Genomic DNA, 26,963 nt, shown 5'->3' on the forward strand with positions numbered 1-26,963 from the left:
TTACTCTGGATGATACAGAAAGGCTGAGGGAGTTTATTTTGGAAGCAAAAATCAGGCAGTTGAACTTTAATATAAAAAAAAAAGAAATAAAAGTATTTGGTTACAACTGGTTGCGCTTCAACCAACTGCAGGGACAACAAACAGCATGTTTGAAGAGACAATAAAGAACAGAGTAAAGAGTTTCTTTGGCAGAAAGAACACAGTAAAGAATTTCCTTCAGTAGGAAAATCCAACTTCTAAAATATTGTCAAAACAAAATCTGAAAGAATACAAATAAAGCAAACCTTGTAAGGTGATTAATGGGGAGAAGGAGGATGCCAAGGGCCAGGAAATCAGTAGGTATTTATCTCTAGCATTCTTTTAGTGTAAGTTAAAAAAATTACGATTCTAGTCTTTGATTTATTTATTTTCCTTGAATTAAATACAAGTAACCCAAGGAAAGGGATGCAGAGAAGACACTCCTCTCAATACTGTACTGCAAACTTTACCTGCTTTGTGCCAAACTTTGAAGACCAAGGTTTGCTGTGGATCCAGCAGAAGCTCTTTGGATAACCTGTTAAGAACAAAAATCATAATATCTTATGCAAAACAGGAAAAAGAACAAGTACAGTAAGATGCCCCTGGAGTTTCAGTGCCACTGTATCTACCCAGTTTCTTTCTGGACTGATAGGGGCAGGAACAAAACAAACCCCCAAATTATTAAGCCTTCAGAGCATAACTATCTTTACTTGGTTTGGGCTTCTACTTATTTCCCTCTCCTCATTCTTGCTGCACATTTAAAAGACAGGACAATAAAACCATGAAGGAACAGAAATATGCCTAGTTCATGACTCAACAACACAGTGACAGCAAAGCACTGAGGTCATGGCTGAAAGCTGTAATGTTTGAGGTTCATTTCTGAAATAAAAAAAACCCAAGCCGAAAATTGAAGTGTCAAATTGTAGAACAGTTTTTAAGCTGTTTGAAGCAATTCAGGTATTAGAAATGCTGGAAGAGCCACTAGGTTGGAAACACAGGTTTATTCCTGAATATTCCTGAATATGTATGACTTGATCTGCTGAGGGCTAGAGGAAGGTGTCCCTGCCCATGGCAGGGGGTGGAACTGGGTGAGCTTTAAGGTTCCTTCCAACCCAAACCTGTGATTCCGTGACACATCCTTTTCACACTTGGCCTGGCTCTCAGATCCAGGGTGTTTCTGTGTGAGTTCCCATCTCTTACCTGGCTTGTTCCTGGAAGTCCCAGACTGGTGAGTCTGTATTTTCTATTACTGGAGTGGTTATTGGAGCATCTGCACCAGCAACAGCAAACGATACACAGCTACTAGGGGCTGTTACTTCCCGTTCTGTCAAAGGACTTCCTAAAATTACACAGAATTAAATACTAATTTGTTAGTAATAGTAACAATAAAAAAAAAAAATCTAAAGACAGTTCAGCAATTAAAACCAGACAATCAGCAAAGAAATCCACCATCTAGAAAATGCTTCTTTCCAGAGGTGGAGCCGAAAGCCCTTTATGTTTACAATGGGAGCAAATATTACATGAACATTTACAGAGCAGAATACTGGAATACTCAAGGGAGAAATGGAAAAACCATTTGCCCAAGATCATCTGAGAGGTCAGAGGCAAAGCTAGGAATAAAATCCAGGTCCACAGTACCCTACCCGTTTGGCAATAATAAGGAATAAAATTTCTTCTTGAAACCAGCTTGCATTTGTTTCAGTGTATTCATTGCCTCTCAATTAGTTACTTCCAAAAATCCCCTAAAAATGATACGTTGAATATTGCAATATTTCTGCAATATTCAGAAGAAACCTCCTTTATCTCACCAAAAACTTTTAGTAGCAAACAACGTCACATCAGTTTCCCAAGACTATGAATTCCAGAAGATTCCAGAATCATTACCAAAAAATCCATCTGCAGGGCTCAGAATCTTTTGGAATTACACACACTTAAATCATGGCTTATATTTGACTTTTAGTTGTGTTCTCAGGGACAAAAAGTTGAATTTTCAATTCACATCACACTTCCATCCATGCCATATTCATGGCATATCACCTGGAGGGTGAAACAGTGGATCCTAACAGAGATGTTTCCAGCAAACTCACCTAGATCAGTTCCTTACTCCTGTTCGTATTTTGGCCCAAGGTGAAAGGCAGAGCCCCTGATGTGTTTGAAAGGGTTTAACCCATCTTGAACTAAAGAGATTCCTTTACAGACCAGGGAAAAGGCTCCATAAACCCATGAATTCCCCAACTGCTGCACATCAAACCCCAAACATCACCTGCCAGGAAGGAATATTTTAATACATTCAGCCTAAATTTCAAAGCAAAGAGCAATTTTAGGAGAGTCTCAGGGTTTAGTTATTCAGATAAAGCTTAACTTCAGAATTCAGCTGTCATGTGTAACAGGAAACATTATGTTACTTATATTTTGAATTGTATTCATAGAGGCTGAATAGTTTAATCTCCTGCTTTTTACACAGTGATTGGGGCTGCAGGTTCCAAATTTTCTTGGAGTATGAACAGATCCCAGAGGAAAAAAGAAAGAAAGAAACAAATAAAAGAAACAAAAAAGAAAATAAAAAGGGGGGTGGTGATATTACCTTTCAAACTCAGATGCATTGCTCTTTCTACAAGGATATTGACAGCAATTGTGTTTTCCAGAAACATCACGTCTTCTTCCTGTGGTTTGCCATTGGTGATTCCTGGACTTACAGTATCCAGCTGCTGATTTTCAGGGACCTGCTGGCTCAGATCGGCGGTTTTCCCTGTGCCTTCATCCTCACTGCTGCTGCATTCCTGGGCACAGGGAATTCTGCTGGGCAGAGCAGCAGGAGCGGGAGCGAGGCTGACGTGGACACGCACGGCGGCTCCTGCCAGGTCTGCGGCGTTGCATCTGAACAACGGATACACCCCTGCAGGAGAACCCACAACCAACCAGCTGAACAAGCCAAAGGAAAAGCAGGAGCTTGGGAAACAGCTGGTACAGTTCACTACAGCAGAGATCTCACAGTAGCCCAGCAGAAGGAATTTTGATTTTCAGTGTAATTTCTATGTGAGGTGTCGCCCAGAAGGATCCGCTTGGAAAGGTTAAAATCCATGCTCAATCCCCCAAATTGGGCAAACCTTCATATTCCCCCTCGCAGCTCAGATTACTGTTTTAAAGCACATCAGCTCCCTGAGAGCCCTGGCAATAGTGACTCTGCATAATTTTATATACATCTATGGAGAATACAACACACACCCAGAATAAAAACTTGGTTTAACTTTTGCTCCTTCTCCCTTCCCTGAGAATATCTCAAAGAAGAGCCAATGACCCATCCACAAATCTACCTGGTGGATGATGGGTACCATAAAGCCATAAGCTAAAATATAAGTTCCACCTCAACATGAGGAAGAACTTTCCATAGAGGGTGGCAGAGCACTGGAACAGCTGCCCAGGGAGGGTGTGGAGTCTCCCTTTCTGAAGACATTCCAAACCCACCTGGGTTCCTATGTCACCTGCTCCAGGTGGCCCTGCCTTGGCAGGGGGGTTGGACTGGATGATCTCCAGAGGTCCCTTCCAACCCTGACTATTCTGGAATTCCATGCAGGACAAAGTAAAGCTGTAAACATTTTGCTTAAAGTTACTAGAGAAGAAACCGAATTAAATCACCAATAATGAGGAATGAGCATGACTCTGCTCCAGGAACTCACCACTAACACTTGAGTGTTCTCCTGGATCTCTCTGCCAACGCTGCGAGGTCGACATAGGCAGATCCAATCAGACGATCTGTATCGAGTGGTCTTTCCACCTCATCCTCTTTGCCATATGCCCACCACACCTGGATTTCTAATTTCTCCTCCCTGAAGAACCACAGCAGCCCTTGGCTCCTTCTGAGAGTCACCTTGTTTGGCTTCCTAAAGTTCACCGTGACATTCTCCGCGTCGCCGCTCAGTTTTGGCCGCTTAAGCCAAGTCCACGTGGCTTCCTGGTTGTAGAGCTTATACCTGAGGTAGCAAAAGGTGCTTCTATCGAGGTGTGTCTGGCCTGCGAGCAGCACACAGTGGAGTGGCAGCCACACTCTTGGGGTGGAGATGGTCACAGTCACTGGGTCGGCACTCGGCTCCCAGTCCTTGCTCTCCTCCGTGCTGTCTCCATGGATCTCCTCACTGCTCCATCCCAGGAGTTTAGCAGCGTCCAAAACACGTTCTCTGTCACCCCAATGAGCAAAAGTAACAGAAAGTTCCAGCCCCCCCACAATGGCCTGTGTGACGTTCGTGCAGTGTGGAGGCATCGGATCGCTGGAGAGGGTCACTGGGAACCAGCCCGAAATACCTTCGGGAGGAAAGATCACCATTAGACTCATCCTACCCTTTGGAAAACGTCAGTGAAGAATTGTCACCTCTCTGGCCATCAGTCAAGGACCAGAACTTGAGGTGTTTATTTCTCATTTGGAATCTATGAAATAATTTCTAAGGTGAAAAAGCAACAAACTATTAGACTTCAGAAAACTTCAGTAGTTCCGATCCCGAAGGCACTTTGCTTTCCATTTCATGAACAACACCCATTTTACAATGAAGCTACACATCATGGATCTACAATTATAAAATCAGGTATTCTCATTTAATTCCTTCTCTCTTCCCATTAAAAATAACCCCAAAATTTCCTGCTGGAGAAAATGAGAATTATACTGAACTTAAAGCAGAAATAACCAGGGTAATAATGAAAACATCATTACTACAAGACAAAATAATCCCAAACTAACACTAGATAGAGGAGATCATGAGTGGAGAAGTATGTGAATAATTTTTTCACAGATATATTCTGAGTTGGAAGGGACCCACAGGGATCATCGAGATATTTTAGACTTAGTAAAAAAAAAAACCACAAACAATGCTACTGTTTTCTTATTATCTAACACCTTTGTTTCCAGCTTAGACATCTGGAAAGGAATCACTGATCCTCCACTAAACACTACAGCTCTTGGACTTTCCATCTTAAAAGTAGAAAATAACCAAAATAAACAAACTAAATAAAATCCTAAGGATTGTAGGCGCTCGTTTTAGCTGAGATGTGGTTAAATTTCTTCATAGTAGCCTCAGATTATTCCTTCAGCTACTCAGTCATCCTACATCCTGAAAAAAAGATCTTCAAACAATCTTTATATGAGTTTTCTAATACAAGATTTTTAGTGAACACATGGTCTGAAAGAACTTTGGTCTAAAAAGAAACCAGACAAAAAACCCACTTAGGTCTAAAAAAAACCCTCAAAATGGGTTTAATTTCATGTCATTCCAAAAATGGGAATGAAAACTGTTTTATGGAATTCCAACAGCATTTGCACAGAATGTCAGTAGTGTAATTACCCGATCTTCTTGTCAGCAGGTCTCTGGTTGGAATTGTGACTGTCCCAAGGAGATAATCTCTCGATGCCCGATCAGCCAATCTGTCAGTGGCTGGAAAAGAAATGATTTTGTAAATACTCCATACTGGAACTCAAGATTTAGTACCTCCTCTGAAAGAAAAGCTCTGTTGCCTCAACAGCAAACAGCTCAGCTGCCATCCTCAAAACACTTTTAATCCTTTTAAATGCATTATCTCCTCATTTAAGAGATGATCTTGATCACCAGGAGTCTTAACAACTCTTTGCTCCAGGGGAACAGTTCTCTCCCAATGCCAGTTCAGGTAATTACTTCTAGTAGCACAGAACAGACCCTGGGAACATTGAAATTCAGGTTGGACAGGGCTCTCAGCAATCTGCCCTAGTGGTGGATGGCCCTGCTCATTGCAGGGGTTTGGACCAGATGGTTTTTGGAAGTTCCAACCCAAACTATTCTGTGATTCTATGATTATTCTCTTTTCTATACTAAAAATTAAGGGGATTTCTGCAACAGCATTCAGTCCTTGTAACCACTTGTACTCCTCACCTGACTTGGTGCTCTGATGGTAGATAGAGAAGGTGATGATGCCAGACTGCAGGAGTTCCCCCAGACTGGAGGATTCTCCGCTGCTTTTCTGACTGATGAGGCTGCAAAGAAACTCTACGTGATGCTCAAACTCCGGGCAGAAAGTACAAGCCACGACTTGTGTGTTTTGTGTCTCTGCCTCAGGCAGGAAGGAGAGGAGCACAGAGACATAAGAGTTCACTCCCACACCTGCATAGTACTGGACTGCGGGGTTCTTCTGTGCCACAGCTCTTCATTTCACATGAAAAAAAGAAAAAAGAAAAAGAAAAGAATAAATAGAATGAATAAATTGTACAAGGAATCTAGGAACCAACACAATTAAAGCAAAGGTTTCGAGGCCTCATGGTGAAAAGATGAGACAGAACGGTGAATGTTTGAAGTCCACAGAGATGTGGGTTCTGGTTGCATATTATTTTTCATCTTTTTTTTTCATCTGAACAAACTAGGAACAGATAGGAAATGGGAAGAGGAACTATTGTGAGGTTCATCACTGATGGCTGTCCTCTTACCTGTGTAAGTGGTTGAGAAAGTACTCAGCACCCTTAGAAATACACTGTACTCTAGAATAACTTCCCAAAGAACTTGCTCCAGAAGGGAGCCCAAGGCCAAGCCAAATTATTTTTACAGACTAGCAAAAGGAGGGGAAATCTGCAGATGGAATCATTTACAAGTAAACCAGACTCAGATATTACTGAGGTCAAATGCCTGAAGGATGAGGAGTCTGAGGTCACCTCCATCACGTCCTTGACTTTGGCAGGGATCCTCATCTTACAGGGTCTACTTGAATTAAGATGGATCAGGAGCTCAGCAATAGTGAGAAAGGGTCAGAACAGTGCTCTGGAATGAAAGAGGCCATTCTTCTCTTATGGAATTGACTCTCTCTAGTGTTAGCTTTTTTAAAATTCTTGAAAATCACATTTTGGAACTAAATCCAGGTGATCCCATGCACTTTGAGCAGCAGCCTTATGGTGGAAAGGACCATGTTTCATTTACTAGTTAGTTTACTGAGGTTCTGACAGTGAAATGCAAGAAAACAGAGCTCAGTTAACTTTTAAATACCATCAGTAACACCAAGGTCCAATATCCAAATAGGTACTGTCTTATATCAATTTTATATCAGTCCTTGGTGTAGAAAAATGTGGAAATGTAGGAAATTGTGCCCTTCCAATCTTCATCCCGCACTGGACAAATGCTACCACTCTGTACTGCAGCTTCAGTGACCAAAATAACCACTGATGGACTTTATATATAAAGTTAATTTTCTCTCAGAGCAGAACCCACTTTGAATCTCGGTCTCTGCAGATGGAAAGTTGTTGAGTTACAATTCATTTTAATCTCATGCCTCAGCCTGCTGCCTCCAGATAAAGCCGTTTTAAGCGAAAAATGGTCCTTTTTGAATGAGGCTTTACCTGGCTGCTGCTTGCAAACCTGCTGCTCTGTGTATGTGTACAGAAAGTGAAACAGCTTGAGCAGTTATTCCTGCTTTTTTCAGGGATCGTTGGTATCTCACGCTCACGTCGAGCAAACCTGGATTAAATGGAAGAAAGGGAGGAAAAAAGGGGTCAGTTTTTAATACAGTTACATCCAATCTAATCAGTATTTAGCTATACCTCTTAAAACAAGCCCTCACGTGTGCACTCACTATCAGAGCTTTAAAATACCCTCCTCAAGCATTTCAACACACCTTTTTGTAGCACTGCAGTGACAAAATCTTCCAAGAGATGCTGGAATGAACAGATGTTCTGCTGCTGCATGATACTCACCTATTACAAAGTAACTGTGGCACAGTGACCTCACTTGTCTGGCCCCAGCTTGTTTTACAGCCCTTTTTTCTAAGAAGCTGCCTCATAATTCCTTGTGGCCTTCCCAGAGCTGATGTTCGTGTTATTTGGAAAAGCCACGAGAGAACTTAGAGATGTCTCTGCTCACACCATAAACAGCCCTTCTTCAGATCCCCTTTTTCCCACCTTACATAGGAGTTTCACTACAGGCTGTGGCTTATTTGTCAGCAAAGCATTTTGATACAATTTTTGGGGAATCTGAGGGTTGCCCGTGCTTAATCCCTGATTTTGCACTCATTATGGCAACAGTGAAAGCTGGAAGGAAAAACAGTCCTGGTTGGTTTCACTTGCCAACACAAATATGTATTTTTATTTGCCTTGGAAGCAAATAGACTTTATTTTTACACACAGGATCAGAGAATTGGTTAGGTTGGAAAAGACCCATAAGATCATGGAGTCCAACTGTTCCCCCAGCACTGCCAAGGCCACCACTAACCTATGCCACCGAGTGCCACATCCACATGGCTGTTAAATCTCTCCATGGATGGGGACTCCATCACTGCTCTGGATAGGACAATTATTTTGGGGAAGAAATTATCCCAATAAACCTCCCCTGGCATAACTTGAGGCTGTTTCCTCTCATCCTGTCCCTTGCTCCCTGGGAGCAGAGCCTGACCCCCACCTGGCTCCACCCTCCTGTCAGGGAGTTGGAGAGAGTGAGAAGGTCCCCTCTGAGCCTCCTTTTCTCCAGGCTGAGCCTTCCCAGCTCCCTCAGCTGCTCCTGGTGCTCCAGCCCCTTCTCCAGCTCTGTTTCCTCCTCTGGACACGCTCCAGGCCCTCAGTGTCCTTCCTGCAGTGAGGGGCCCAGAGCTGCCCCCAGCACTGGAGATGCCTCAGCAGTGCCCAGCACAGGGGACAGGCACTGCCCTGGGCCTGTGGCCACCCCAGTGCTGACACAAACCACGTGCCCTTGGCCTCTTGCCCACCTGGACCACACCTGGGCTCATGTTCAGCTGCTGTCACCAGCACCCCCAGCTCTTTTTCCAGCTTTTCAGCCACTCTTAGCACTGCATGGAGTTGTCGTGAGCCAAGTGCAAGATGATCTGTCCCGTGACCTTCTCCGGCACTGAGGTCAGGCTGACAGGCCTATAATTCCCTGGAACCTTCCTGTACATGGGTGTTACTTTTGCCAACTTCCAGTCAGCTGGGACCTGCTCAATATTCCTGCTGCCCAGTGAAATCAAGCTCCTCCTGTTTGCTTCCCTCACAGGTGTAGAAGCACTTCAATTGGGCTGTTGATCCCGACATCCTTTTTGTGGGAGAAGCTCTACTTCTTATGTGACCCTGCCCACGCACTTCTGTGGTTCCTGACACATCCATATCCCTCGTGTCTTTGCACCCCGTGGATCTCCATTTCCTGCCTCTCCTGAGGCAGCACAGTGAAGGACTTCACTAACACACGCTGCCCGAGGCTTCTCTACTAAGCCTGGTTTTACCACACAAAGTGAAAACCCAAAGGCTTCCTTACCTGAAGATTGTGGATGAAATTCCTCGGAGGAATCAGTCCGGGGGACCAACGGAAGATTAAAAGTCTGTATCCCTATTTCTTCCCGATGCTGCATGGTCACCATGGCACAGAGCCGGGACAAAGGCAAGGTCCCTTTCGCCACCAGCTGGTCCCTGACATTTGGGTAATAATACCTGAGAAGACACAAAGAAGCAGCACCAACGTTTCTCTCACAAGTGCACAGAAATCAACTTTAATCTGTGTGTCTTCAAACCCTAATTAGTCTCTCAATAGCTGAAATCTCAAGGAAATGAATTTCCACCGGAGCAGAGAATCAGTAAGTGCTTAAGTTAATGCTATGAAAGTAACCGAATAATTCACATGAAAGTAAGTAATGAATCATAATGAAAGGGAGTAGATAATGCTACAAATATACTTTTTCACTGGTTCTAACAGATCAACAAGCAGAAACTCCACTAATAAACTGGTATCCCAAAGAAAAACTAGAGAAGGATCTGGCACCAAATATTCTCCGCTCTCAATTTTCATCAATTAATGAAAATGCCTCTTGCAGAACAGATTTGTGGTACCACCTTGTGAGTGCAAAAAGTTACTCCAGACCTTTCCTTACTGTGTTACATGGCTTCAGATTTATCCTAAAGCGAGTTTTGGCACTTTATCTAACGGACAACTTGCAGTAATTCTCATGTGACTTTTTGCAAACTTTAAAATGCTTGACTTGTTTACTACAGAATGAACAGATTATTACGTTTTTCTAAAGCTATTTGTCTTCATGGCTACTAATACTTATCTTTGGTTGCCAAAGAAACAATTTGGACTTACAAAACATTTTATATTATTTATTTTATAGTATTTCTTTTGTAGTAGGGAAATAATCAAACCCAACAAATGAAATTATACTGTCAGGGTGCTATTAAGTGAAATTTAGATGTGTCAAGCTTTTAAACACTACTTTTAGATTGTTGTTGTGCTGATAAAAAAGTGGAAGAAAGGACACTAAGAACATACCCTTTTCTAAAGAAAACTGTAAAAAGAATAGAGTAATTACCGCTTTTGGGGAGGAAAAAAGGCTTATGGGTTGAAAATGCAGATATTTATCACCAGATGTTGATGACCTTTTAAATTTTTTTCAGTTATTATTAAATAATACTATGCAATATCCATCTCATAGCTTTTGAATACATCTCTATCTGTATTGATGTGCCATCTACAAAGAACAGGATGTTATTCTGTACCTGCACCAAACTTCAAACTGGATTCCTCCTCCAGCCACTCCTGGGGCCATAAAAACATTGACCAGGAGCCTCTGGACTGGGACATCAGCAGGAACCACCAGGGAATGATGATGCTCATCATTAAAGACGGGATCAGGGACACACAAAGTGGTTGCTGTTCGAAATGGCTTCAATTTGATGCCTAAAAAATAAGCAAGGTTGGTTCAAAATGGTGGCATTTGGGGTTTCCAAACTTTTCCTACTTGCAATCCTCCAGGAGGCAGGACCCAAGTAATCTATGCAGCACCATGATCCTATGAGCCACAGGCTGGAAAACACTGCTAAATGTGGCTGAAAGCTGACAAATTCCACAGGATTTGCTATGGAACAATGCTATTTTTCAGTGGGATGACATGTTAGTGATCCAAAGCCCTCAAATCAACCCTATGTTCTTTTCTACAACTGCAATTAATTAAGCACTCTTTAATAATCTGAAAAATGGTGGGTTTAGATGGGATATTGAGAAGAAATTCTTCCCTGTGAAGGTGGTGAGGCCCTGGCACTGGCTGCCCAGAGCAGCTGTGGCTGCCCCATCCCTGGAAATGTTCAAGGCCAAGTTGGAGCAAGCTGTTGTAGTGGAAGGTGTCCCTGCCCATGGCAGGGGGGTGGAATTGGATGATCTTTAAATTGCCTTCCAACCCAAACCATTCCATGATAATCCTAATGATTAAACCACACAAGTCTTCTCTTGCTGTATCCATGAAGATCATAGAATCATTAAGGTTGAAAAAGCCCACTAAGATCATCAAGTCCAGCCACTAACTCAGCACTGTCAAGGCCATCACTGAATCATGTCTCCAAGTGCCATATTCACATGTTTTTGAACATTTCCAGGGATGTTGACTCCACCACTGCCCTGGGCTTTTAATTCAGTGAGACAGCCCAAGTACAGTTGGATGCAGATATTACAAGAAAAACAAGCACTGGCTGCATGAATGCTCAGAAAAACCCCCACCTCTTCCTTAGGCAGAGAGAACATGACTAAACAATACTTAATTAAAGCAATGCTCTAAATAAGAAGGAACTATAGACCAAATTTACCATCCTCATGCAATCCAGGGCCTTGCAGTGCAGCACAACCAGCCTCCTGAACTGGGAAATGGTACTGGATGTAGCAGTCGGCCTCTCCCCACACCGTGGACTGCAAGGGAGTGAGTCCTTTCACACTCTCCACGTGGATCTCAAACACGTGTTCCATCAGGTCTTCCCCTTCTGGGTCTATCTGCTGACAAAACAAAGGGAATCCACATGGAAAGGATGACCCTCTAGGAAAACTGGGAACATTTCAACACGCTACCCAGGAAAGCAGTTGAGTCACCCCTGGAAGGATTTAGAAGATGTGTAGATGTGGCACTTGGGGACATGGGTTAGTGGTGGCCTTGGCAGTGCTGGGGGATGGTTGGACCTGATGATCTTAAAGGGCTTTTCCAACCTAAATGATCATGTATGACAAGAATTAAGAAGCCTGAGATGGGGGACGGAGCCATTATCTGCCAATGTCCTCCTCAGGGTCACAGAAACACTGAAAGCCTGAGAGCAATTTTTTTTCCCTGCAGAACCCAAAACTCAGCACATAAAAGTTCTTACACATCCAACTCAAAAGTAGTGGCAAAGCCTCCACAACGAGGCTGTGAGAATTAAGATTTTCTAACATTTGGTAGGTTTTTTTTTTAGATAGAAGCAGTGGATATGCAAGGAAACAAAAAGGGCAATAGATATCTAATGTCAAGACTGGTGAGAGCCAGTTGGTAAGAAAAGAATATAAACAATATAGTTCCATGTGGAATGTGATTATTTATGACAAAACAGCTTCAAAAGGAGATTGGGGGTCACTCATCTGTTAATGAACCTACTGGTAAAACCCTTTTCACATGTCCCTAACAGCAAGAATGGGGATTTACTGAACGATTCATAAAAAGGTATTACTGATTAATAAATACCATTGTGGGTTTTGTAGGAGGAGGGTCCAGAGAGTGGGAAGGACGTTGTGGGACAGCAGGTACCACTCCTTCTCCATTCTTTAGCCTTTGCAGTGCCACTATTTGATCAGCTGATCCCATTGCCAGGATGACTCTGAGGCTCCCACTTGTGCTGCCAGTGAAAACATCAACCACAGGCATGTAACTGTCCACAGCAACCACCGGGTACTGAGCCTGGAGGAGCAGGTGGGAAACCTTTGGATCTCTACAGAGGATTGAAACAAAAACAGACCAACAAAATAATGAGCCATTTGAGTAGGAACAGGATCACATGAAGCTCGTCTTAACACAGCCTCACCTATGAGCCAGCCTAGACATCCATGATCAGATGGAAGAAGACTTCCATTTGCTAATGGGAGTAGCCATATTACACTTTTATGAGGCAGTTACGTGTTTTATGGATGGACTTGGGCCCGAAGAAAAGAAGGAACAGGAACTGTTCTCCCAGAAAAAAATCACCTAGAAAAAAATGTAAAAACCTCTAACAACACACTGAAGATATTCAAGGTCAGATTGACAGGGCTTGGAGCAACCTGGTGTAGTGGAAGGTATTCCCACCCATGGCAGGGGATGGAACTGGATGAGCTTTAAGGTCCCTTCCAACCCAAACCATCCAGGATTTTAAGATATAAACAAGTAAAATACAGTGGATTACTGAAAAAGTTACACAAATGACACAGTAATAACTAGCAAAGTGGTGTCCAGCCACTTCCAGTACCATCTGATTTACACCTACCACTAGATCTGACCAAAATAAAAGCAATTAATCCTTTGTATCAGAAAGAATCTCTTCTGTCCAGTATTTCCATTAATTTAAACTGTGTTAGGCAGGTATATTTACTGACTGAACAAGAAGCTACAAGATTAAACCCAAAAAGAACAAAGAACTTTTTACTCCTGAACAAGGACAGTGTAACTTACTCATACACTGCTCACTATAGGAAGTTTACCAGGACAAAAATGCCTTTTGCTATAAAAAGTGTCATTAAGAACCCTCCCACAAAACCCCCAGACATCATCCATGACTTCCTTCCCTCAGCATCAGTGAGGATATTTCCCAAACCAATAAAATATGGGGAAAAAAAAAAAGATGTTTACTTGAATGAGATGTAAAACTGATGCAGAGGAAGTTTCACTAATCCCAGCAGTCTGTCACAGCCAGTGCTTCCCAGCTTGTTCCAAGCTTCAATAATCATGACATTGTCTTTCAGCCTCTCCAAGCGTTTGGAACTCAATGGAAAAGGCATCACCTGGAAGGGTTTGACACAGGATTAGCATTCAGAATAAACTGGAAAATATTGGCTAAGTCAGGAGCATTCTGGTAGCACTACATCATTCCAGTCTAAAGAACTGTGCTTTTCAGAGGTGGAAATTAAAAATTAAATTTGCATTTGCCTAATGAAATTCAGAAAACTGGTAGGCTTGGAACGCTTTTTGATATATTGGACAGAGCCAAGTAGAGATATTCCTAAATAAATAAAAGTAATTTATCTATGAAATGTGTTTGCCAGTGTGGAACCATCAGTGTGAAGTGGAAAACGTGTGACTTGCCTGACAAAAATTGAAGGCAGGTTGCGTTGTGCCCCACGTGACAGCAGATTTCGTTGCCCCCTCCGTGCCGAGCAGTTTGCAGTTTAAATACACATTGCAAGAACTGGGGAGCCCCTTGTCCCCAGCAACAAAATCCTTCCCATCAGGCACCATCAACAGCACGTGCAGCAGATGTAGCACCTCCTCAGATGGGGTTATCTGGGTCAGCACATCCTGGGCCACGACTTTCCTGCTGCCCGCCCCTGCCTTCTGGGGATCTTCAGGGCTTGTTCTCAAGCAGTGAGGGCCTTCTGCATTTGCACTTGTCCTGCTGGACTCCTGGAATTCCAGCTGGGGGCTTCTCACAGCATGAGCCAGGACTCGGTGCCCGGCAGGAGCTGACCTGGCAGTGGTGCAGGTGAAGTCCTTGTTGTCGGCTGCAAGCTCTAAGAGTCCCTGCAAGGTAAGGCCAAGTGGGTTGGTCAGGTGTGTCCCATCCCAAAACAAGGGACTGCAACAGAAACTATGGAAAATATATCCCGTGCTTTGCTCCAGAGCTGAGGTGTCTCACCCTAAGGCATGTGCTGGTTACAAGCTACAGCTGTCACTGCTAAATAAACGTGTGGTTTTATTAAATAAAGCCCAAACTGGAGTTCAAAACCACACAATTACAGATGATTCAGAGAATGGTTTGGGTTGGAAGGGACCTTAAAGCTCATCCAGTTCCACCCCCTGCCATGGGCAGGGACACCTCCTACTAGACCAGGTTACTCCAAGCCCTGTCCAATGTGGCCTTAGACACTTCCAGGGATGGGGCAGCCACAGCTTCCCTGGGTAACCTGTGCCAGGTCCTCCCCACCCTCACAGGGAAGAATTCCTTCCTAATATCCAATCGACACCTACTCTATTTCCATTTGAAACCATTCCCCCTTGCCCTGTCACTCCAGGCCCTTGTAAATAGTCTCTCTCCACATTTCCTTCAGGTACTGGAAGGCCACATTTAGGTCACCCCAAAGCCTTCTCCTTTCGGGTGCGAACAATCCCAATTCTCTCAGCCTTTCCTCACAGGAGAGTTGCTCCATCCCTCTAATCATCTTGCTGACCCTCCTCTGAATAAAGTAAAAAAATAAACCAATCCCAAACCCAAAGCTGGCTGAAAATGAACCCCTACCCAGCCAAGGTGAAAAGTACTGTGAAAAAGTATCACAACTGTCACTTGCTCCATGTTGCTACAGTACATGCTGCTCGAGAAAAATTAGGAAAAAGAAGCGTTTCTGAATGTTTTCTGTCACTGCTCTTTCACTTTTAAGCTGCCTGCTGATTTTAGCCATCTGCAAGTGTTAATTGCTACACAGCACCACAGATTTGCTGGATGCATTCAGGTGACAAGGCAGCAAGAAGGAGGGGAATAAACTGAAGACCAGAAGATAAAGTAATAAAATAAAGAAAAGGATTTGAGCCACAAAGTGACCAAATAAGGAAAACATAATAATCAGGTATTTCACTGAGCATCTGAAACCCAGGAGATGGGGCAACCAAAATCAGTTTTCTTGAAGTATTAACATCCCCTTCACTGAGTTTTTGCATTGAACTTGGGTTCATCAATTCCCTCCAATACCTTCTTCCACTTTTCCTCTCTCATACCCTGTTGCACTCCATTCTCTCCCTGAATAAACACACCATTTCTCCTCCCTGCCTTCAGCACTTTCCACATCTAAACATACTTTCTTAAGCCTTCAGCTGCTAATCTAGAGAGCTCTTTATCTTCAGAACTGGCAGATCTGCTGCGCAGGAGTTTTAATCCTTCTCAATGAGGAGCTGAGCAGAAACTTTGGCTGGAGAAAATAACTCCTGAAGTGACAAGGTGGTACCAAGGACAGGGAACACCAGGCCCCACATCAGCTCGTGTTACATGTGAAGCAGAAGCCAAAACTCCCAGCCCTGAACATGTGCCCCTCAAACTTTGCCTGTGGAGCGGTTTCTGTATCCAAGCCCCAGCTTATTTGCAACATCCTTAGACGTGCAGGAAATTCAAAATATTTCTCCAAACCCTTAAGGAATAAAAAAAAGTTTATATTATCTTGTATTGGTCTTACAAACCTTCATATCCAAGACCCAGCAAATTAAAACAAAGAGAGAACAGACAGAGGAGGGAAAAATCAGCGTGCAGCCAAAATTGGTAGTAAGAGGTTGTTTAACAAAGTCGAGATGGTAAAACACGTACCACAAGTGGTCCAACTTGGGGGTGATCTCCCTCTTTTTCCACAGGTATTTCCCAGCTGACAGTGAGCAGCTTGGCCTGGATGACCCTGCGGAGCTGAAGCGCTGCTGAGCCAATGGCCACGGGCTGAGGACAAGCAAAGAATCAATTTTGCAAGATTTCGGTCAGGTTTAAAGGACTTCTGTGAAACAAAAGCTTTCTGGGAAGCCACGGGCAGCCACACAGACTCCTCACTCCCATAACATCAGTAGTACCAACAGGCATTTGGAAATTTTCCCCTCGTTCCAATTATTAGAACAACAGTAAGACAATTTCTCCCAGAACCTACTGTAAAGAATTCCAGATTAAGGCAAAAAATGACCATCCCAAACCCTAGTAAATGAGCAAAATTTCCATACTTAGAGATGCAATTTATTCACCCGTCAAAAGAAAAGCAGATATCCTTAGTCTTGATTAAAATGCAACATAAGCTGAGTTAACCCTTCTCACCCTCTTCATCACAGGTAGATTATTATAAAAACAATCTTAGTGAACAGAAATGCACTTTTTTCCCCCCAAATGCACAGGTTACACCAGTTTTTCACAGCTCATGTTATTCCTCTTAACCTGGGCAGGGTAAAGATACAAACTGCATCCACATGACCTCATTGTATGTTGCTAAATGAGCTGTGTTCTCACTGAAGAATAATGTTTACAATTGATCTGATGTTTTTAAAAACAGGAGATCAGTTTTAAAGATGAGGAAAGGACAGGGGTTTTTTGCCTGTTGGTTTTGAACTCAGAAAATCCTTGAATGGAGTGACAAAGAGTGACAAGCCTGGAACGGGCTTCCCTGGGGAAGTGGTCACTTCCAAGCCTGACAGAGCTCAAGGAGTGTTTGGACAACACTTTCAGGCACAGGGTGGGATTTTGGAGTCCAGGAGTTGGACTCAGATCCTAGTGGTCCCTTCCCACTCAGGATATTCTGGGATTCTGTGACAGTAGAACAGCAACCAGTTCAAGTTCTATTATCTGCCCATAATGTCATTTCCCTTCTCAATATCTGGCTGTCTGCATTAAGTGTGTGTGGGAAATCAAAATGCCAGGAATTCTTTGTTTTTTCAAGACACAAAGGAGAAACAACAACTAATCAATACCTTTTTCTGGGTGCTTTTCCTCATGTAGATTTTAAAAGGAAGGTCAGACTCCCACCAGTGCTCTATCATTGTTCCACCGAAACGCACAGGGAACACAGACCGCTGTTGGAATTTCACCTCTGGAAGACAGGAGCAACAAATATACCAAATTACCTGAAAATAAATAAACTTCCCCCTGGAGATCACTCTGTTACACACACAACCATTTAATTTTGCATAATTTATTAACAACAAGGCCAAAGTGAACTGTTCTTCATTTTCCAAGGGCCGAAAAGAACAGGGGGAGAAAATCAGGATTATAATTAAGATTATAACAGCATTTAAAGGCTGCAGTTGACACCAAGGCTCTGTCATCTGTATACAGTAATTCTTGCCCTTTTTTCAGTGGGAGAACCGTGCCTCATTCTGAGTTATACAGTTCATATAGTCAATCAATGACCATATTGGAGAGGCATTGGAAAGTCACTCTGGAATTCCAGTTTCTGGGAAGACAGCATTGCTTCTAAAGCATTCTCTGCTCAGGAATTGTTTTTGGAGATACAAACAATGGTGACTCTCAGAAAAGTGCTTAATGTCTGATTTGAGCACAGGACTCAGGGTCCCTTGGATCCAACAGATTTTCTGAGCTCTTGGAGATGTTACATGACATCATCTGGAAAATTACTTATTTGAGGTATAAGCATCTCTATTTCTAAAAGTAATTTATCTTCCTCTTACTATGGCAGAAAGGACAATTGCTTAACATTGAACTGAAAGAATGGGATTATTGACTTACTGTTCTTTCCCTAGGAAAGAAAATTTGAAAATCCCAATAGCAAGACTTCTTGAAAAAAAAAAAAAGTTCAAAAATCAATTGGCTTCCCTCTCCCTGAGAGAACCATTCCAGCACCTGCAGCACAGCAACTCTACTCTAATCACACTGTGATTTTCAGGCAGCAAAAGAAATAGAAAACACTACTAAATAATTTCTAAGAGATGAAAGAGTCAACAAAACTAAATATAAGGGGGGGGGGAAATAATGCCCTTACCATCATCTGTGATTTTACTTGAAGCTACTCGAATTACTTCCGTTTTTATGGAGACCTGTCCCTTATCATCCTTGGAGACTCCCATGGGAAAGTGGTACTCCACAAAGAAAGTGCTGTGAATAAAAAAGTTAATGGATGATCACAATCCATCAAGAATCAAATTAGAAAAATAATCTAAAAAACAAAATCCACCAAAGATCCATGAAAAAATGTATGTAATGAAAGCGAACACAGCAGGCAAGTTCCATGTTTACACTGTCACTCTTTTTTTTTTTAGGATAACTGAATCACCTATTTTCTGAATTTTTTCCATATTACAGGTTCTCCTCCAATACAACCTCTTGTTTTCAGTGTACATTTGGACCTCCCCAAAACCCCTGGAAAAGCACAGCCTGAAGTGAGGCCACATCACAATAAATTAGACACATCTTTAACAAGATTACAGGATACACTTTCTGAGAGAAAGAGAAATAGGGAGACCTCAGAAGCCTGGAGAACTCAGGGAAGCTGGATTACTCAGCAAACCTCAGGGAAAACTACCTTAAAGGCCCAGGAAACAAGCTGGGAGGACACAATCCCTCTTACCACTTATTAACAGATGCAGGTCGTGGAGGTTTTCCCATTAAATCCTTTTTCCTCTGGAATATCTGGATGCTCTTAGGAGGGATCTTCAGGCTGTCAATGATGACTCTGGCCAGATGTATTTGCTGCAGAAATGCCAACATGTCTGAATCCAAGGATGTGACGTGAGCTGCTTCCCTGTGATCTTCTGGAGGAGCAGTGGGAGAGCAGCTGGAGAGATGAAAATGAGACTCAGGATACAGAAACATCCTCAGTGTGACCACATGAAGGGAAAACTGTAGCTTGCTGGGATGTTATTTTAAAAATGGATGTTTTAAATGTATTTTTACAACAATTTTGGTACTCTCTGTACCAGAAATGTTACAATACCTGGGGTACACAACTGAAATAAAAAACCAACCCAGAAAGTGCAGGTTCCACACTGTTAATTAGAAAAAAATCTTACGTTAACTCTTCAAAAAGAAAAGATTTATTCAATGTCATGTACAAAACTGGGGAGATGACACAGTTATACACAAGAACAAGTCGTCTGCTGCAGAGGAACAGCACCAGGATTTTAGTCATAATTTACAGTTTCACTTGTCTAATTTGTAAGACATGTAGATGGTTTTGTGTTGGTACCTCTGGATATAGGAAGACTGTAAAAATAGCAGTATTTGTAAGAAAAAAAAAATCAGCAATAATTGTTTGGAGCTGAATTATTAAAAAAAAGGAGTCATAAAACTATAATACTAATTGTATTGTGAAGCTTGATTTTTAGGTACACTTTTATTGGTTCTGTCATGAAAAAAAGGGAATACAACTAGATGAGGTCAGAAGTCAGTGATGTAACTATTTACCTGCATTTAATTTCTGTCACATTCTGATCAAAGGCATTAAGATCTTTCTGTGGATTTGCTGGATTAGCTTTCCTAAGAGCTTCTCTCTTGGATGCTTTGTTTGAGGATTTAACATCATCATCACTGAGGGAATCACTTAAACTGGAATCAGATTTCTGAAACAAAAATAAGGCACATAAATAGGAAGTTAATTAGAAGAGAGATATGTATGGAGAGATACATAATAGTCATGATACATATATTAAAAAGAAATCCAACTTGAGGATTGTTTAACTTGAAACAATTGCAATGGTATCAAAATTTTTCAGCAGTTTAAAAAAAAAAAAAAAAAAGTCTTCCTGGACAATTCTTCCTGAGCAATTTCCAAACTCAGCCTTAAAATCCTGAAATCTGTTGAATTTTTGATTAGGCAAACTTCTGGTTTTCTTCCCATCAGGGAATGCACATTTTCCTTTGGATCTCCACTTACAGGAGTGGTGTAAAAAAGCCTCTCCAGCAGACTCTGGTCATAGTGGGGGTCCCCCAGTTCACTGTCATACACCTCACTGCCAAGAGAGAGGGAATCCCAAAGGGATCCTGTGCGATCCCACAAATGCCCCGGAGAGAAATCAGCACTGTGGGTAAAAGAGAGAGAAACATAGCTTAGTTTTCCAGGTTCTGGAGGTATTTTCTAAGGAATCTGGACAATACTGTCTCTTTTATACCAGATTTGGGCAGTTTTGACTCCAGATGGAGCCAGTCCGTGACCCAACCTGAAGGGTTATCCCGTAGTAACATCCCTGGATCCAACAGGAAAAAACTGTGTGTGAATTGCAGGTTGGAAGAGATCCCTGGAGATCATCTAGTCCAACCCCTGCTCAAAGGGAAAGGATGCAAATAAAAATCATCCCACTGGATTGGGAGTGTCTCCCAAGCTGCAGGTTCCATAAACTCTGTGGGTAACTGGCTCCAGACCTTGGTGACTTTCATAATAAAATATATCTATTAAGATCTAATTTAGTAATCTAATTTTTATCCTTAACTGCTTTATAACTTCTGCTTTAAAGTACCACTAATACTTGAGGACAGTTTATTTCAATAAAAAACCCAAACAAACTACATCTGAGGAGGGAAATCCAAGTATTTTTAGAACATGGTTGGAACAAATTGGGGTTTGTTTGGTTTAAAGGGTTTTCTCTGTGCTGTGAGTTCAACATCATTTTGTGATCTGCAAACAATGAACTGAAATTCCGAATATCTGACCCAGAAACTGTGTTGTTCAGGATGCTTCACATGCCTGATTTGGGCACAATGGGAGCACCATTTATTCTCCTGCCACACAAAATGAGAGAGAAATGTTACGTTAATATTTGGAGGAAGTTGAAAAATAACTATTGGTTCTCTGTGGTTTTCATTTACTGTTTCTTCTTCAAAGAAACAGTGTATTTGTTTTGTATACTTGGTAACATTTTAGGATACAGCAGTAACAACTATTAAAAAATTAAGTTTTTTCAAAGATTTTGGTAATTTCTCTTGTTAAATCAACACGACTTGCAGCTTTCCAGGCTGTCCTGCCTTAAAGCTGAGTTATAAAACACCTCCACCACTTGCACATTGGTTACATTCCGAAAAATGTGGAAAAATTGAGGAGTCAAGAGACATTTTTTTAGTATAAAATGGTCAAAAAAGGACAACTTTGCAGTAACAACCCCCAGTGCACCACACTCACCTGCCCAGCAGTAACTGGATTGCCCTTTCTTCAGAATTTAGATCCAATTGCTGCTCTGAAACTTCAGATTCAGAGTGATGGAAATCTACAGGAGGGGGCACCAAACTGGACTTCAAGCCCTTGGGGCTCCTGGATAACAGCGATGGAAGCACAGAGGGTAAAAGGAAAAATAAAGATATTAAACAGTAAAAGGAATTCAAGATTAACCCATTCATTGGTCTATCAATTTTTCCTGCAGAGTCCAAAATCCTCTACTTTAAACAAACAGTATTAGTTTGAGCAGAACTAATTTAAATTGTGTTTGCAACAGCATCACTGACTGTCAAAGATAATGACACTACTTTCTGGTTATCACAGAACAACAGGAAATATTTCTATTTTTCCAGAGGAAAAACAAGGAAATGAGGTTTCTCCTATTAAAAAAAAAAGCATTTGTTTTAATACTTTTAAATATCACTGAACTGAGAATGTTTATTAAGTCTAATACTAAACAAAGGTGGAGTTCGAAGCTGAAAAGGCACCAACACTTTTTTTTTCCAGTCTGTTAATAAAAATCATGTGGAAGAAGATAATGACTAATAATTTTGAGAACACAGTTATACAGATGCAAATTTGCATGGGAATTTTGACATCAGGAGATACAAACTAGAATATAACAAAATAGATAAAAATAATATTTACTATTTAATAATATTTTATGTAATTATGTATTTTAATATTTTATAATATTATTTGTATTATGGTGTATTTTTTATAATCTATAGAATGAAATATAGAATAAAAAGTATCCAATTTACTAATTTGAAAACGTGTTCTCTGGGATGAAGTAAGCATTTCACTTGCATTTCCTTATGCTACTCTTATTCTTTATCAACATTTAATATTTCCTCTATATTAAATATCAATATCAATAATATAATATCAATAATATTTCCTTATCACTATTTAATATTTCTTATCAATATTTCCTTATCAACTAAATACAAACATACTACAAAGCAGAATTAAAATCAAGGCTTACTACTTGAAGATCAAAATAAATTCACAAAATGTAGGTTTTATTCACAGGTAGAATTTAACTCCCCATTTGAATGAGAATCCTACAACACATCCCACGAATAGGAGCATTTCAAGTTTTCCTGATAAGGCCTAAAATATATAGTCTGGAACTTAAATCTCACTTCCCCCCATTCCAAGCTCACTTTGTTGATGCTTTAAAATCCTCTCTCTCTACAAATGGAGCCCCTTTATTCAGCTCAATCTCCATGTCAGGGCTGGATTTCAGTGCAGAGACAACCATGGCATCCCGGAGTTTCCTGCCCTGATCCAGGAGAGCTGGGAAACAAGCAGAGGGATTTATATTTCAGCGGTCAAATGGGATTTGAAAGCAACACATAAAGGCAATAAATGTGTCGGTGACAGTCAAGAAACTTCTGTTTTCTGCTGTTATAAAAAGATCTTAACACCCTGGGGACTAAACATGTCTGATACACCAAAAAGCAGCTCAGTGAGAGTGATCCTGCACCAGTTTCCCACTCAGAGCCGTAAAAACAACTCACCCACACACACCAAGTTGGGCAGTGGAAAGGCATTATTAGGATACAGAAGCCAAACTAATTTAGGGAGGAGTAGTTTGTCACCTTACAGTGTCTAATTTTAGGTCTTTTCTGTGAATATGAAGCACAAAACACAGCACATAGGGAAATGTGTCCTACTCTGATGCTCATTTCAATCCAGTCCAGGCAGCCTGTGGTCTAAAAAGAATGAAAATAGTTCTCCACCTGAAAATGCCAACAGAATTGGAACCCTCCCAAGTCCACCCTCAACAGGAGCAGCAGCTCTGAGGGTCACTTCAAAAGACACCTCCAAGACTAAAGAACCTGTGAAGGTGAGTTTCCTTTTCTTTTCATCCCTCCAGGCTCAGGAATCCTGCTGGGCCACCATGTTTTCCCTGAGCTGGGTATTCCAGTCACCTTCCAACAAGACTAGATCAGTAGTTTTTAGGTAAAGTAAATAATATAAAAATTATCTTTGATATAACACAGTGAAAGGGTGTGAAGGATCCCTTCGCCTTCAGAAAATCTCAGCTCTGGAGAAGCACTGGAAATATCATCAAGTGCTGTTTGTTGTGAACATCAAAGATGATGCCAGTTGCACACAAACCTGACAGCAGGTCTTTTGTAGCTGGGCTGTGCATGGAGAGCATCCGTGTGTTCATTCCAGCACTGGTGCTGGTGGGAAACAACAGGGAAGGATTTGAAGGATTTATTTTCCAAGGCTCATCTGGTAAAATCCCAGGGTGGTGAGAAGCAGGAGAAGTGTCTTTCATGTTTTCAGAGTTCTCTTGGAAGAGCAAACAGTCCTTTCCTCTAGTGAAAAATGAAATGTTATTTCAGTAACAACGCAAATGGATGGGTAAAGAGATTCCAGACTCTTCAAATGCTCCAAGAAGAAATGTAATGTTATTTTCATGACTCCTCACCTTCCACTTAGACCATAAGAGAGGCCCAACTCAAGCTGCAAGTAAAATACATCTTTTTAAAAGATCTTTTTGCAAAAGCATGTAGTGACAGGACAAGGGGGAATGGATTCAAACTGACAGAGAGTAGGTTTAGATTAGACATGAGGAGGTAATTCCTCCCTGTGAGGGTGGTGAGCCCCTGGCACAGGTTGCCCAGAGAAGCTGTGGCTGCCCCATCCCTGGAAGTGTTCAAGGTCAGGTTGGACAGGGCTTGGAGCAATGTGGTCTAGTGGAAGGTGCCCCTGCCCTTGGCAGGGGGTGGAACTGGATGAGCTTTAAGTTCCTCCCAACCCAAACCATTCTGTGATTTGCTGCACCTCTTGTGTGAACCAGCACGGCTTGAACTGAGTCAACATAGGACGTGAATTTCTGCCGGATGACAAACTGCCCCTGTAAGCTCAGAAACCTTCAACAGTCTGGATTTCATGCAACGTAACGTGTACAAAATTATCAAGCATTCCATAACTCACAAATGCATAGTTATTACCAAAAAAATGTGTGTGAACTGCAAAATAAACCAGAATTTTGTAACGGGACCAAAAAAAAAAAAAAGAGTACCTGGGGCTTGTGGCTTTGCTGTCGTCAACAGACTCTGGGTCAGCAACAGCCACCTGTGTGTGCCTGGGCTGCTGGCATGGAGCAGTAAGCTGGGACTTGCTGCTTCCCTGAGCAGGAGCAGGGTCTGAACTCCCCTCTGTGGTGGTGCTGGTGTCGTACACTTCTGGCAGAGGTTCCAGAGCCAGCGAGACCTGAAAGACAGAAGGTGAAAATACGACTTTGTTCTTTCCTTAGCTAAGTGCAGCACGTACTGTATTCAACTTTACTTGTCGTGCCAGGAAAAACTGTTGCTCTTCCACATAAAGGAATATTTACATTTTGCATGACTCTGACTGATTTATAACCACTTGTTTCCCACTCCATGTTTTCCAATCCCAGACAATTATCTTTCATCATCAATTCTCCAGAGCCAGGGCTGCAGGACAGAACTTTCCTCATTCCAGATTTCAAAACCTCCTACAATTCCAGCCCAGTGAAGTGTTAGAACTGAGGGTCCATTTTTAAATCCCCTGTTAAAACTCACTCTCAGTGTACAGACGACATTTTCTTTATCAAGTTGAACTACAACACACCCCTCCAAACAAAATAGAGTCAAACCCACCAATATTTATTTTTCATTTGCTACCTTAGCTCAGAAATGCCTTGGACAGAGAGCAGGTCTGCAGTGTGCCATGTACAGCTTGATCCTGCCACCTGATTACACACACAATAACTTATAACAAAGAGCAAAAGACATCAGGACCACCTGCAGCTCTCCAAGTTTAGCAGATGTTGGTGACACCAAGGGGAAAGACCCTTTGATGGGATGGCTCGGAGAGAGCTGGGACAGTTTGGTGATCTGCACCCTGCCAATGGGGAGGTGGTCAAGCTTGGTCAGGACCTCCAGGACAAGCACACCCATATCTGTGAAAATCAGGAACAGTTTCAGGTCAGTCTCATGGTCACAATTAACACTTTTTGGTTCAAGTGACAGAAATGTCAGAGGTGTTATGTTTTACACGGAAATTATGATAATGAGACATCAGGGAAAAGAAGAGTCACTACAGATATTATTACGATAAATAAACACAAGATTACCAGAAAAGGAATGACATAACAAATGGGAATGGCTTCCCACTGCCAGAGGGCAGGGTTAGACGGGATGTTGGGAAGAAATTCTCTCCTGTGAGGGTGATGAGGCACTGCCACAGGTTGCCCAGAGAAGCTGTGGCTGCCCCATTCCTGAAATTGTCCAAGGCCATGTTGGATGGGACTTGGAGCAACACGGTCTAATCTACAGCAAGGGGTGGACCTGGATGATCTTTAAGGTGCCTCCCAACCCAAACCAGTCTGGGATTCCATGAGTAGCAACAGCTGGCACAGGTTTTACGGACAGATTCCGGACATCAGGCTTGCATTAATTTCCTGCATATCTTTCGCTAAATTAAACACCTTAATGACATTACAAGCTCATCTGAGTACCTTTCTATTTTCCATGCCTTTAGACATTGAAATGCCTGTATGAATAATACCAAGTCCCACAGAATCCCAGAACAGCTGGGGTTGGAAAAGACCTCTGGACACTCTCGAGTCCACCCTGTGACTGATCCCCACCTCGTGAATCAAAGCAGAGCACTGGGTACTACGTCCAGTCGTTCCTTGAGCACCTCCTGGGATGGGGCTCCACCACCTCCCTAGGCAGCTTCTTCCAATGTTTTAACAACCGTTAAATTTCCATGAGGAAATTCCTTCTGATGTCCAACCTGACCCTCCCCTGGTGCAGCCTAAGCCTATGTCCCCTTGTTCTAACCCACCCCTAATAAACTCCTGGGCTTTTGCGGGTCTCCCACGCGAACTGTCCCTACCTGCCAGGTAGGCGGCGAGCTGCCGGGGCCCGCAGCGCACCGGGAAGCGGGCGGTGGTTCTCCCGGCGGGATGCCCGGCACGGGAGGCGGGCTGGAACAAGGTGCCGCCGGAGGTCTCCCCCCACCACCTCAGGCGGACGAGGACGGGCGGTTTGGGGGACGCCCAGACCACCCTGGGCACGGTGCAGCGCAGGAAGCAGCGCGGCGGGCCCTGGACGAGCGGAGGGAGGCTGGTTGTGGCGGGGGCTGCGCCGGCACCTGCGGGCACAGGCGGCGTCAGCGGCGACCCGAGCTCCCGTGTTGCTTTCCGCCCCATCCCGCCGCCGTTCCATCCCCGCGGGATCCCTCCAAACCTTCCCTCCGCCCATCCCATCCCATCCCATCCCATCCCATGCCCTTCCACACCTTCCCTCCGCCGCATCCCGCCCGCGCCTCCCGCCCGGCAACGGCCGCCCCCCCCGGGGACTACAGCTCCCGTCATGCACC

The 26,963-nt window shown here is 42.7% G+C and overlaps 1 protein-coding gene across 1 annotated transcript in view; it reads right to left on the reverse strand.

The window, feature by feature from the left end:
• C2CD3 (C2 domain containing 3 centriole elongation regulator) overlaps positions 1 to 26,918 on the reverse strand; it is a 40,330-nt gene extending 13,412 nt beyond the window's left edge. Inside the window, exons 1-26 of the mRNA XM_050332648.1 lie at positions 26,883 to 26,918; positions 26,478 to 26,735; positions 25,379 to 25,536; positions 24,634 to 24,824; positions 23,718 to 23,923; positions 22,757 to 22,889; positions 21,555 to 21,683; positions 20,316 to 20,460; positions 19,847 to 20,001; positions 19,011 to 19,217; positions 18,426 to 18,538; positions 17,398 to 17,516; positions 16,265 to 16,387; positions 14,062 to 14,496; positions 13,609 to 13,760; positions 12,472 to 12,715; positions 11,573 to 11,753; positions 10,493 to 10,673; positions 9,258 to 9,430; positions 7,358 to 7,475; positions 5,910 to 6,178; positions 5,349 to 5,438; positions 3,705 to 4,317; positions 2,603 to 2,940; positions 1,219 to 1,357; positions 489 to 553 (exon numbers count right to left, since the gene is read on the reverse strand). Of these exons, the coding sequence (XP_050188605.1) occupies positions 489 to 553; positions 1,219 to 1,357; positions 2,603 to 2,940; positions 3,705 to 4,317; positions 5,349 to 5,438; positions 5,910 to 6,178; positions 7,358 to 7,475; positions 9,258 to 9,430; positions 10,493 to 10,673; positions 11,573 to 11,753; positions 12,472 to 12,715; positions 13,609 to 13,760; positions 14,062 to 14,496; positions 16,265 to 16,387; positions 17,398 to 17,516; positions 18,426 to 18,538; positions 19,011 to 19,217; positions 19,847 to 20,001; positions 20,316 to 20,460; positions 21,555 to 21,683; positions 22,757 to 22,889; positions 23,718 to 23,923; positions 24,634 to 24,824; positions 25,379 to 25,536; positions 26,478 to 26,735; positions 26,883 to 26,898 (4,951 nt within the window). The 5' untranslated portion in view covers positions 26,899 to 26,918. The remainder of the gene's footprint in view (positions 1 to 488; positions 554 to 1,218; positions 1,358 to 2,602; positions 2,941 to 3,704; positions 4,318 to 5,348; positions 5,439 to 5,909; positions 6,179 to 7,357; positions 7,476 to 9,257; positions 9,431 to 10,492; positions 10,674 to 11,572; positions 11,754 to 12,471; positions 12,716 to 13,608; positions 13,761 to 14,061; positions 14,497 to 16,264; positions 16,388 to 17,397; positions 17,517 to 18,425; positions 18,539 to 19,010; positions 19,218 to 19,846; positions 20,002 to 20,315; positions 20,461 to 21,554; positions 21,684 to 22,756; positions 22,890 to 23,717; positions 23,924 to 24,633; positions 24,825 to 25,378; positions 25,537 to 26,477; positions 26,736 to 26,882) is intronic.
• Positions 26,919 to 26,963: the final 45 nt, after the last annotated feature.

The sequence above is a fragment of the Myiozetetes cayanensis genome, unplaced genomic scaffold (assembly GCF_022539395.1).
Source record: "Myiozetetes cayanensis isolate MyiCay16 unplaced genomic scaffold, myiCay2020 scf5-8, whole genome shotgun sequence".
Taxonomy (NCBI): domain Eukaryota; kingdom Metazoa; phylum Chordata; class Aves; order Passeriformes; family Tyrannidae; genus Myiozetetes; species Myiozetetes cayanensis.